At 35.2% G+C, this 12,778-nt stretch overlaps 1 protein-coding gene across 4 annotated transcripts in view; it reads left to right on the top strand.

Moving 5' to 3' along the window:
• The window catches only part of pisd (phosphatidylserine decarboxylase), a 55,782-nt gene that overhangs the window by 246 nt on the left and 42,758 nt on the right, over positions 1 to 12,778 (top strand). For all 4 annotated transcript variants that reach the window (XM_087251931.2, XM_087251933.2, XM_087251934.2 and 1 more), the window contains exons 2-3: positions 302 to 360; positions 3,446 to 3,600. In XM_087251931.2, coding sequence (XP_087108057.1) covers positions 302 to 360; positions 3,446 to 3,600 — 214 coding nt within the window. The remainder of the gene's footprint in view (positions 1 to 301; positions 361 to 3,445; positions 3,601 to 12,778) is intronic.

Genomic DNA, 12,778 nt, shown 5'->3' with positions numbered 1-12,778 from the left:
AACAAATACACAGGATCTTTTGAAAAACGACCCTTATAAATTCCTCAAACTTTTACATCTAGATCCATAAATAAAAAATATGATATTTATTACTCGCACACAAGTAACAATTTATGTTAGCTGGCCGAATTATTAATATTCACTCTCCTGTTGTCTTTCTGTTAACATTACTACAGCCTTCTGAATAGTTTTTGATTTTTTAATTTTTTAAACGAGACCCTCAGAAGTGCAAATGTTTGTTATGTAACAGTTCTCCAGCATTTGAGTGATGTAAGCGTGTCTTATATGGTTTTGTGTGCAGTTTTCTGCAGAATGGCGGCTGTGGTATTAGATGGAGCCAACGAAGGTTCTTCTCAAAAGGTCAGTCACACTTTTATAAGTTTATCCTAAAGAGTCAATGTTACGCTTCTCTCAACAAATTTGCATTTTCGCTTGTTTAGGCACGAATTTTGTGTCAGACTGAAACTGCAGTTCGTCATGTGAACCATAAGGTGGCGCAGTTACTTAACGATGTTTAGAGATGTTTTAAATGTCTTACTTTGTCAAATTGAGGTAAAGCTGATCATATACAGGCCCATAGCCAGCCTGGTGTAAGGCAGGGGTGTAGCAGACTTACTTTGAGAGACAGACCATTTAGAGGTGACTAAGAATGTAAACTTTTGGATTTCATACAGCTGTCCCCCCACTTTTAAAATGTCCACGACACCCTCATTGTAAGGGGTGATTCTTTTTCTCAAAATGTAGACCTTTTTGCAGTAATTTGCCTCATTTTCTATTTATTCAGGACTTAATTTTAGTGACATTTGAAGCACTATTTTAGTTGCATTAGGGGAGAGCGGGGCACAAAATAACACTTTTTGGTTTTGGCCAAATAATAAACAAAGTAATGGGGTTAGACAAACCATATGTTTTTTTTTTTACCAGCAACGCACAAACCTCTCCTACAAATGAGCACTGAAGGTATGACAGTTGGACCTATGGTTTCTGTGCTGTATTGGCATAAGTGCCAGGAGTAAAAAGTGTTACTATTTACCCTACCTGGGGGGCAAATTGTAACAGACAGAGGGTTAGTTGTGACACATGCTTAAAAAGTCAGATTTCACACATTTAATTTAAATTAGTTTTACTTCAAATAGTAGCTATATTTCCTCTACTTATTGTTTTTACTCTACATGGCACAGCATGTTTACTTTATTTAGTTATCTATTGGATGAACACAATTATCCATTATTATTGTTATCCATTATTATACAACACATTTATTTGCAGTCGTAGCAATTAAAATACTTCTACAAAAATATTTTCTCTTAAAAAACTATTTTTATTTAAAAAGTGCTCAACATTACACTCAAAATTCAACAATTATTTGTTGGTTTTAATTGGTGTGCTACAGTGTGTGGTTTATTTTAACACCCTGTTACAACTAACCCCACTCTATCATGTTTTCCTCAAAACGTGCTAGCAGTCACTGTGTTTTTTTATATATATCTTTCAAAATGGTGCCTTTTTTTAGCCTAGAAGTCTGTAATCACAACAATATAATATTTTACGTACATCCACAGATTAAAAAAAAAAGAATTGAGTATAATAGAAATACTTTTATGCTGCAAAAATGGTTTCTCCTGTGTTTCTCATCCAAATTTTGCAGAACTTTTTCAATAATTGGCAGGAAGACATCTGCCGACACTGGTGAAAACCTCGGAAGCATGCCATGGTTAACCCTGAGCAAATACCTTAAATCTCTGTGTTACATTTTACCCCGTGTTACTTTATGCCCCGCTCTCCCCTAGCTTGTCGGATGGTCATCATAACCACACTTTACAATGTACAAAAATATTTCCTAAAGATTTACAATAAAGAAAAATTAATAAATACTTTTTTCAAAAATATAAATTTATTACATCATATATCACTAGAAAAAAATGGTAATCTTAAAAAAGTTAAAAACAGTAGCTGATTGTCATTTATTAGGAAAATAACAATTAACTGTCCAGCACATTCAACTTTCCTCATTTAAAATTTGAAGTACATGATTTTTTTGGCCTCTCTTGTAAAAAAGTACATTTGATTGGGAATTCACGGAAAACCACAATAGCCAAATTAGTTTTGATACTAGTATTAGTTATTAGTAAATTATTTTTAATGTGGACTGCTTTTGGTGCTTCGCAGCTTTTTATTGCTCATTTTTTGTTTCAAGAATAAAGTCTGACATATTGATCAAAAGTTACTTGTAAAATTTTTTCTCTATTTATTTACAATACAGTACTACAGTAATCACCCAGGTTACCACTCGGTCTCCTTTTCTACATTTAATCTTAATGCAACATAATAACATGTAAAGCATCTTGCGACATCTTGGAAAAACCTTTAAAATGATTTGTTTTCTGAAAATGAATTCACAACCAAAACTAATACTTGAACTATTTCATTTTGAAACTAAATCTTTAGTGATTTGACTGCTGGACTAGTACATGATTGCAGGTGGGGAACACTTTTGCGCAGATGTAATAATTAAATTGAAATAAAAATGTTAGACCATCACCATACAAAATACGGTAACAATTTATTTTGATGGTCCAATTGAGTATTAGTAGACTGTCTGCTTAATATCTACTGATATTGCTCCTTCAGTTTTCTTAAATGAATTCATAATTTTCTGCTTATAATATAATTTCAGCAAAGTATTCTTTACAAATTTTAAATAGGGAAACCATGTTTGCAGCTAATGACTATCAACATACTACATTGTTCATGTTGAGTCAAATAAATGATGCTAATGTTGTTTTGAAGTCATACTTTCAATGTCATTCATTGCTAACAATAGTTTATATATAAGAATATCATGTACTTTACAGAATAAGTTTGTTTAATTTTCATTTTAATAAAATTTTAAATTTTGTTTTCCATATTGAAAGTGATAGTTCACCCAAAAATGGAAATTATCATTTACTCACCCTTTAGTTGTTTCAAACCTTGAGTTTCTTTTATCTGCACAAAAGAAGAAACCGGTTTTTAAAGAAACCTGTAACCATTGACATCTATAGTATTTGTTTTCCCTACTATGGAAGTTAATGGGTATAGGTTTTCACTTTTAGCTTCCTTCAAAGTATCTTTTTTTGTGTTCAACAGAAGTAAGTAACTCTTAAAGGTTTTGAATCACTTGTGGAAGAGTAAATAGTGAGTTAATCTTCAGTTTTGGGTGAAATATAACTTTAATTTCACATTTTTTAACAATAAAGTTTGCATTTAACTTGAAATTTTAAAAAAATCCTAGAAAAAGACTGCAGACCCTAAATTAAACTGTATTATTTAAACCCAGTTAGACAGCTCTCTGGCCATTCATTTTTCAGTTTAAACAATGATTTTTTTTTAATCTATAAACACTTTATTTAAGTTGTTTTAGATGTATGTATAAAAATGATGTGTATTTGTTACTCATTTACAGGTTTTCCTGGACTGCAGGCACGTGTTCGGCCTCTTACTCTTCTCATAGCTACAGGCGGTGGTTATGTTGGATATGACCAGTATGGCCGATACAAAGATCGGCAGCTGGAGAAGCTTGGCATTGAAGTGCCACCACACATTGCCAATGAAGTTCAGGTAAGGTCAAAGCCAGATCAAAATATTATTTTTGTACAATTTTCCAGACAAACTGTCTACTGCTAGGGCATGTTGCAAAACATTGCCATTGCAAATGTCCTGTGGCCATTTCCACAACCTTTTACCTAAATATCAGTTTTAGCACTGATGGTTGTGTGCTGTGAAATAAGCAAGGGCTTTCAAGTGTGTTAAAACTATTATTTATTGCTTTATTCAGCTGTTTTTCAGCCCTTTTCAGTTTTTCTGAGTTGATGATAAACACTGATGGATTGACTGGTATGTTCTTTTCAATGACTCTGGATACTGAGATCATGTTCAAAAGTGTTGTGTGTGTGCATGTGTGTGTGTGTGTGTGTGTGTGTGTGTGTGTGTGTGTGTGTGTGTGTGTGTGTGTGTGTGTGTGTGTGCGTGCGTGCGTGCGTGCGTGTGTGTGTGTGTGTGTGTGTGTGTGTGTGTGTGTGTGTTCTTGAATGGTTTGTGAGGGGACACGTGTATAATGACATGGTTGTTACATCATAAACAAGATTTGTTAAGACACTTCCTGTGTTTTCAAAAACCATATATGGTAAAAAAAAAAAAAAAAAAAAACATGCTTAAAGACTTAAAGTCTTTGCCTGTGTTTTTTTTTTTAAATGGCAGATGTTTTCAGTGAACTTGGGTAATGTTTAAAAGAAAACATTATTACATAGGCTGTACTGTGTGTGTTTTTGTACAGAGTTATTACAAGGATTTGGAATAATTTTGTTGTCAATTTGATAACATTTTGATGCCACCATTTTTTCACATGTTCTCTTGCTTTTTTGGCTGTGTTTGTAGTTCTTTGAATGATAAACATAAAGGAAATACTACAGTCTTTTACTCTTGATGGACAAAAAACTTTATTAAATTGATCAAACGTATTCATTATTTATTATTACAGGAAATGGCTTTATTTTCAAATTTTCCATTCTTCAAATGATCCTGAAAGTTTATATAGCTTACTTAAAAACATACAGCAGTAGCACAAACATTTTTGCGCATTGATAAGAAAAGACACTAGACCTCTGAGTCAGTATTTTTTATTATTATTTTTTTTTTTAATTATTCCTAAAAGATCACTAGAGTAGTGACGGACATATTGACCGTATACTAAAATGCCTGTTTTCGCGATTGTTTTAGAACTTACGATTCGCCTATGGGAGAAATGACTAGGAATAATAAACGGCAGAAAACGGTAAAACTACTTGCTCTACAAACTAATGTTTGCATTACTATACAGACCAAGTAGAATAATATAATAAGAAAATTTCAGTTTGCAACATTAAACAGCGAAACGAGCAGTTTTTAGCGTCTAAAATTTAATGGATGTGAATGAGACCGGTAGTCTCCAGCCAAAAAGATTCAAATGGCTGCCCCTGCTCGTACGCAAAGAATAAGGTGAATATAGGTACATGTGTCTGTGTATGAAGTTATGTATAAAATATAGTGAACAAAGCCCATCCCACTAGTACAGGAGCCAATCATCGATCGCTATATGGCGAACAAAGCCCGCCTTCTAATACAGGAGTCAATTATCGATTGCTATAGATTTATGATACTCCGGGGGAGGGGCTCAGACCCGACGTGAGTTTCTGCAGATTTTGTGTGATTCAAAGGTTTTGAAATTAAACTAAAGAAACAGTCGTTGCTTGATTTTATTGTTGATTCTTAATTAGAAATACAATCGTAAGCTTGGCAACCAGGAGAATTTGATGTTTCCCTATTCAGACATTCTGTTTGAGAGGTTTTTCAAAGATGGCCGCCAAGTGAAATGATTTGCCTTAAAGAGACTTTGATATGATATAAAGGCATGTAGCCTCAGACTTTATTTGATGAAGGGTAATTGGTCCCTTTGGTTGGAGCAGTTTCTATACAATTCCTATACAATCAAGTTTGAAGGATTCCTTTAACTATATAAATGTCTCCACAAAACTGGACTTCAGCTAGAGTTTTGATCTCTGCCAACTTAGAAAGCTTTATTATGTAAAATAAATTGAGAAAAAAAATCTATTTCATTGACTTTTCCGTGGTAACATCACATTTTCATTACACAAGTAATAAAAATTTGTTCAAACTTAACAAGTAAACTAAAAATCGATTCTTACTAAATACATTCAAATATAAATGGGAGCAGTCAAAATCTAGCTTAAAAAATTGTCATTCACTACTCTGTCAATTGGGGGTGTCGCTTTGATAAATAAAGGATGTGCAAACATTTCAACCTGAACATGTCAGTGTGACACTACTGGAGATGTCAAGCTGTTTCAAGATCAAGATTTTGGCAATTAGTTAGGTCAAATTCCCACATTAAAATAGACCATTTTGAGGGATATTTCCTGTTTTACATTTTTTTTACTAGAGCTTCCGAGAATCCAAAAAGAGCTGCATATTGATAAATAATGTAATGATGTTTAATGGTATGATGTCATGTTTTAACATGATATTATGATTGAATTGCCTCTTGCTATAGTTATGAAATAGTTTGAAAAAAAGAAGGAAATGGCCTTTAATATGATCAGGCTGTATTTGTGTATAAATCACCTGAGCATCTGTTGTAATTCTGATTGGCTGGTTTAGTTTGAAGGCTTTCCTAGAGTGTTGTGTTTTTACCTGCTTCATGTAGCAAATAAACGTCCGACGTGGAACTTCTGTTTGGCGGTCACACTTCATGACCCTTTAACGACCAGGCTTTTTGGGCAACAGATATTTGTACACAAAGCTGTTATAATGGACTTGTCAGTTGGCGCAACCTCTAAAAATGTTATCTTTGTGACATTAGACATGACATAAGAACTTTTTGTTTAGTGCACGACAACAACAAACAGCAGATTGCAGAACTTAACACTGCAATTCTTTTTGGGCTGAACGAAAGTTTGTTCACTCAATTGGCTAGTAAGACTGTCACACAAAGGCGGCAGTCACGCATTCGCTCTATGTGGGGGAAATTAAATTGTACATATTTTATCTGTAAATATAAAAATCTAAACGTTTCAAATCGATTTTGATTTTGATTAATCGCACAGCCCTATTTCTAATACACTAGAATGGCCCATCATCTTGCAAATTGAAACTGAAAAGTTAGACTGACAGATATAAAAAAGGGCCATTTACGCTAGTGTTTTTTGTTTTAAAATGGTTTTATAATGAAAACACTCCTCGCCCAGACGAGTGTGTTTTGGGAAAAAGCCCACTCCATACAGTCTAAAATGCATGATTTATGACCACTCAAGCTCACTGGGCATTTGCCTATTTTTCTAGCATCTATACTTGCATCTTTATTTGCAATGTAGTGCAGAAGACTAGTGAGAGAGTGATTCATTTTCAAAACTTTTTCTCTCAGTCTGTATTAAAAGCCCCAGCATTTCCAAACTAAAACGGGGTCTTGAGCACTTTCAGAATACTTGTAGTAGTGTGGACGCCAGATAAATTCATAATAAACCAGTTTTAAAATGTAAACCGCATCTCAGATAATTAAGGAATTAGCTATCAAAATAACACCAAAAACTGAGGTTCTCTAATTTAGTAAGTGTTGTTTTTTTTTCAAATATCTACTGTATTTTTTGTATTGCATGCTTCAGAATAAATGTAACTAAATAAGATTACAGATAGCATTTTTATTTACCTTTTTTTTAGTCCTTTTTTTTGGACTAGGCCAGGGGTCGGCAACCCGCGACTCTAGAGCCGCATGCGGCTCTTTAGCGCTGCCCCAGTGGCTCCCTGGAGCTTTTTCAAAAAATGTTTGAAAACGGAAAAAGATGGGGGAGGTAAATATATTTTTGTTTTAATATGGTTTCTATAGGAGGACAAACAATCTTAACGTTTTCCAATGCTGTAAAAGTGTGTAGAATATTTAATTTCAACATTTCTGTCAACGAAGATTTGCGTCATAGCCTGTGACACACAGAATAGGCAGGTGGCTGTTGTAAACAATCCGGCGGCTGTGTGATGCGCCATGGAGCGTAAGCTGTCTTTGCCAAAGATGTACAGTGGGGCACGCTTTCTCATTTTCCCTCCCTGAGAGAATTCAAAGAAGCCCATCCCGATCACTCACTCAACGGTGATTATTTACAAGGTGCGATCGTTGATATGCAAACTGCATTTGGGAGCAGATTTTGCGAGTGGCGAAAGGAAAAAACGAGACTGTCTTTCCTTGTCACACACCCCTTAAGAGATTGACCCTTCCTTGTTGAGCACATTTCCAGGAAGGGGCACGTTATGCACGTTCATTTTGATGTTGTTTTTTGGAATTCTCAAAATAAAAAAACATCAAAAATCTGATTTCTTTACTGCATTTCTTTAATTTCATCAAAGCAAAACATGATGCATTAATATTGTAATGAAGTTAAACTTGAACATTAAACATAATTCATTGATATTGTAATGAAGTTAAACTTTAACATTAAACATAATTCATTAATATTGTAATGAAGTTAAACTCGAACATTAAACATAATGCATTAATATTGTAATTAAGTTAAACTTGAGACGGCATCGTACAACAGAGTAGTCACGTGGTGCGTCATTCTCTACAGGATGCACTGCAGGGAAAAAAAAAAAACATTTAATCATGAAGGCTCAGTATGTATTTGTAGCCAACTAAATCATTTTTATAGTAGGCTAATATAGCTAATATAAATACATACAGCATGTGTTGCCTTCATTATAAGGCTTATATAAGGCTTTTAATTTTTTGCCTTAATTTAGGAAATTGTTGGTTGTTCTTTAGTTCTTTAGCTCTCCACTGTATATTTATTGAAGCGTTACACTGGACATTTAGCCCTGGCGTTAACTGAGTGCTGGTTTTCAAGGCTATTCAGCACCATGGCAGACTTGTACCTCCCAAACAATAGCAAGATTTCTTTTAGGAAAGGGGGTTGGGTGGCAAAGCTACAAGGACTGTTTATACTGTGTCTGAACAAGCAAAAAATGCTCTAAAATGCTATTTTAACCTGCACTGCATTATTGTGATTTTCAGTTTTTGTTCCAGCAATCCAACAATAGCAAGTTCAGTTATTTTCTGACATGTTAATCTAGCTATATATCTTTATCACGTGTAATGTTTTGGATGCTGTTTTCAGACCATTGAAAGACTCAGGGCTGTTTGGTGTATAATCTGTGTTCACAGATTGTCAGTCAAACTCTTTGCTGATGTTGCGCATGAAACACTCGAACAGATTTCAGTTCAGTGGGTTTAGATGTACAGATAAGGCACAGTGCAGCAAAAAAGAGATAACGGCATGCTCTTTGTGTAGGTGTGCCCATTTTTCCAGAACCTTCTCAGATACACACAATGGCTTTTGTTATATTTTCTGCCGAGAGGTGTAGGAAGATAAATCAGTAAAGCACAGTCTACTGATACTCTTTTGTCACGATCCCAAATGTAAACTAAACTAAATCCTGATATCTAGTAAATGCATTATTACAATTTAAAATAATTGGCAATAACTTTTTTCCAGTCTTCAGTATTATTTAGAAATCATTCAGATTTGCTGCTCGAGAAAATGTTTATTATCATATTAAAAAAAGTGTTTGTGCTTTTACTTTTTTTGTAAACTCATTTGTAAAATAAAAAAAAATCACATTTTAGTAATTTAATTATCCTTATTGACTAAAAATTATTATAAAACACTAGAAACTCCCAAAACTTTTTAGATTTTATTATTATAATGAATTGAATCAGATGTCAACAAATGTTGTAAAATTTAAAAATATTAGCAATTTCTAAACTGTGCTTCTGGGAAGTATTCATAGCGCTTCACTTTTTCCACTTTTTTTTTACAGTTCTTTTCAATGATGGATTAAATGCATTTATTTCCTCTTAATTCTTCACACAATACCCCATAATGACAATGTTAAAAAAGATTTGTTTTAATGGTTGCAAATTTATTAAAAATAAAAAAGCTATAAAATCACATGTACATAAGAATTCACAGCCTTTGCTCAGTACTTTGTTGATGCACCTTTGGTAGCAATTACAGCCTCAAGTCTTTTTGAATATGATGCCGCAAGCTTGGCGCACCTGTCTTTGGGAATTTTTGCCTATTCCTCTTTGCAGTACCTCTCAAGCTTTATCAGTTTGGATGGGAAGCGAAGGTGTACAGCCATTTTCAGATCTTTCCAGAGATAGAATAGAATTTAGGTCTGGGCTCTGGCTGGGCCACTCAAGGACATTCACAGAGTTGTTGTGAAGCCACTTCATTGATATCTTGGCAGTGTGCTTTGGGTCAGTGTCCTGCTCGAAGATGAACTGTCACCCCAGGCTGAGGTCAAGAACACTCTGAAGCAGGTTTCATTCAGGATGTCTCTGTACATTGCTGCATTCATCTTGCCCTCTATCTTGACTAGTCTTACAGTTACTGCTGCTGAAATCCATCCCCACAGCAAAATGCTTCCACCACCATGCTTCACTGTAGGGATTGTATTAGCCTGGTGATGAGGGATGCCTGGTTTTATCCCATGGCACTTCTCGTAAAGAGTTGGGGTGTAACCCTGGTGTCCTGGCCAAAGGCCCTCAATTGGCCCTTACCCATCATGGCCTCCTAATCATCCCCATCCACCTAATTAGCTCTATCACTGTCTCTTTACTTCACCAATAGCTGGTGTGTGGTGAATGCACTGGCGCCATTGTCCTGTGGCTGCCGTCATCCAAGTGAATGCTGCACATTGGTGGTGGTGTGAAGAGACTCCCCTTATGATTGTGAAGTGAATTGGATGTATGGCCATACGCGATAAATGCGATACATAAATACACATTACATTACCTTATATAACACCTAGCATTCACTCCAAAGAGTTAAATTTTCATCTCATTAGACCAGATAATTTTGTTTCTTATGGTCTTCAGATGCCTTTTGACCTTCTAGCCACTAGAGGTGGGAGGTACACCAGTGTCATAGTCATCCTTAGCCATGTTTCCACTATCGCGCCTAAACCGAGCGAGCCAGGGTGAGCCAAGGCCAGTCGCGTTTCCACTGTCACTTCCGGGGCCTAATCGGGCCAAATCGGGGCTTTCTTGGGGCCAGCGGCTGGCCTTTTTCGGCCTGCCAAAGAGGGCCAGGCAGAGCTTCGGGGCGGAGTGAAAGGAGAGGCGGGCAGTTTTCCGATCTCACACGAGTACATGCGCCAAACAAATAAAGATAAAAACAAATAAAGGGCAAGAACCATGTGGAACAAATTATAGGCTGGGGTCTTTTTGCATATGATCGCCCTTATGTTTCTCTTTTAAATGTAAGGCTGTTACATAAAATAATAAAGTAGTTTTAATTTATAAGTGACTTTTCTTTGCTGCATCCTCCTTGATGTTTCAATAACGCATAATAATCTTTACACCATATTAAAGACACAGGAGACAGGAAAGGTTTTCGAGAGTTTTGTCAAGTTTAAAAGGTGTGTTTGTGCACGTTTAGATGCCTGTATGTGTGTGTGAGACAGAGGAAAAAAGCGCTCCCTTCATAGCTCTGTTAATGTCGCGAGCGGCTTTTTTCTTTTCTTTTTTTATTGTTTTTATTTATTTTGGAGATAATACACAATATGAATACAACAGAAAGACATTAAACTTAACAAATTTCGTGTCCACTCTTGTAGGCTCAAAACAATAGTGTCATATAGATAAAATAGCCTAAGCTATATTGAAACAATTTAAAGAATTACAAATATCAGATATAATAAAATCACATTAAATAAATGAACCAATATAAAACTAACAAAAGCTAGCTATAACAATTGGGTACTATATCAAACAGTTTTAACGCCATATAACTTTCATTTTTCAAAAGCCTCTCTGAAAAAAAAAGATTTTAGATATTTCCTAAAAACAATAAACACCGGAGAATGTTTTAAATATTATTTATAAAGTATTTGGATACGATGATATTAATCAAATCATACAAACAGAGCATTTTCAGGGTGAGTGAAAGCAGAAACTAGGCACCCTTTTTTTCTGTCTTCCTTTTTTTACAGACGCATCAGGGAAAACTGCAAGTTCAAAATGTGTTCTGTGTTCTCAAACAAGTGTGTATGGTTTTATATGACGTGGTAAAATAAAAAAGGAAATTTTAAATACATGAAGAGCTTTATTAGTGCATAGCTGCTGAGCGCAACAAAATAGAGGCTATATTTTATTAACGGGCTGCTCTTATGTGCTGAAACACTGAACACTTTCCATTACTTAAGATATAATAAGCAACATCTTTAAATAAAGAGAATCACCTATTAAGTGTCATAAAGCCTATAGGGAAAAGTTCATGTTTCAGTTCTCTCCGGAGCATTTGGGATGAATGTTGGACAGCATCTGTCTAACTGAGGATGTTATAAAAATACATTTTATATTGAGTTATTAACGGAGAATTTTATATATGTGGTGTTATATTATGGATGTGTGCGCTCGCTGCGCTGGGTCCTTCCGTTAGTGGCAATACCACTGGATTTTGATGCCAACAGTCGGTCGGCAAGTAAATGAATATGATGAATGAGAGCAAAAAGGTATGTGCGTATAGACATACATTGTACTGCTGTACAGTAACGTGTCATTTGTTTGTTTTGGTTATCCTAATTTTAATAGTTTCGTGATGATGTGGTGTGCTTTATCTGCCTGATTCCCACTGAAGTGGGCGGACTGAGTGACGTTCAATTCGGGGGATGTTCTGGGGTCGGGGTTTGCGTGACTTGCTGCGAGCTACTAGCCCGACAGTGGAAACGCGTCATGATTTCGGCCTCATAGTTCGAAATCATTTCGGCCTCATAGATTTCATATCATAGTCCGGTGTGACATTGCGCCACGACATGGATTTTCTAATACTGTCAATACCGTAATAAATCAATTATATACATTAAACGGCTGCATTTATATCAATATTAGCTGATTCTAAATAATAAGGCATTAAATTTTCTTAAAACATTCAGTTGTGCTCTGAATACATTTCCTTATACTACAGGGCTTGAAATTGTGACCATTTTGGTCGCATATGCGCCCACAATTTAATTTATGCATAATATATTTGGGAGCATTTGTGTGACTGCATATAATGGTTGTATTGCAACCTGTTTTGATTTTTTTCTAAAAACGTACTGAATCACTATTCTCTGCCGCTATATTGGTTAATATTAGCTGTCAATCACTGAAGGCTTTCCACTGTCAGATGACAGAAAGCTTTTGTGACCG

Source organism: Danio rerio, chromosome 5, assembly GCF_052040795.2.
Source record: "Danio rerio strain M-AB ecotype USA chromosome 5, GRCz13ab, whole genome shotgun sequence".
Classification (NCBI taxonomy): domain Eukaryota; kingdom Metazoa; phylum Chordata; class Actinopteri; order Cypriniformes; family Danionidae; genus Danio; species Danio rerio.
This window is presented reverse-complemented; position numbering and strand designations above follow the sequence as displayed.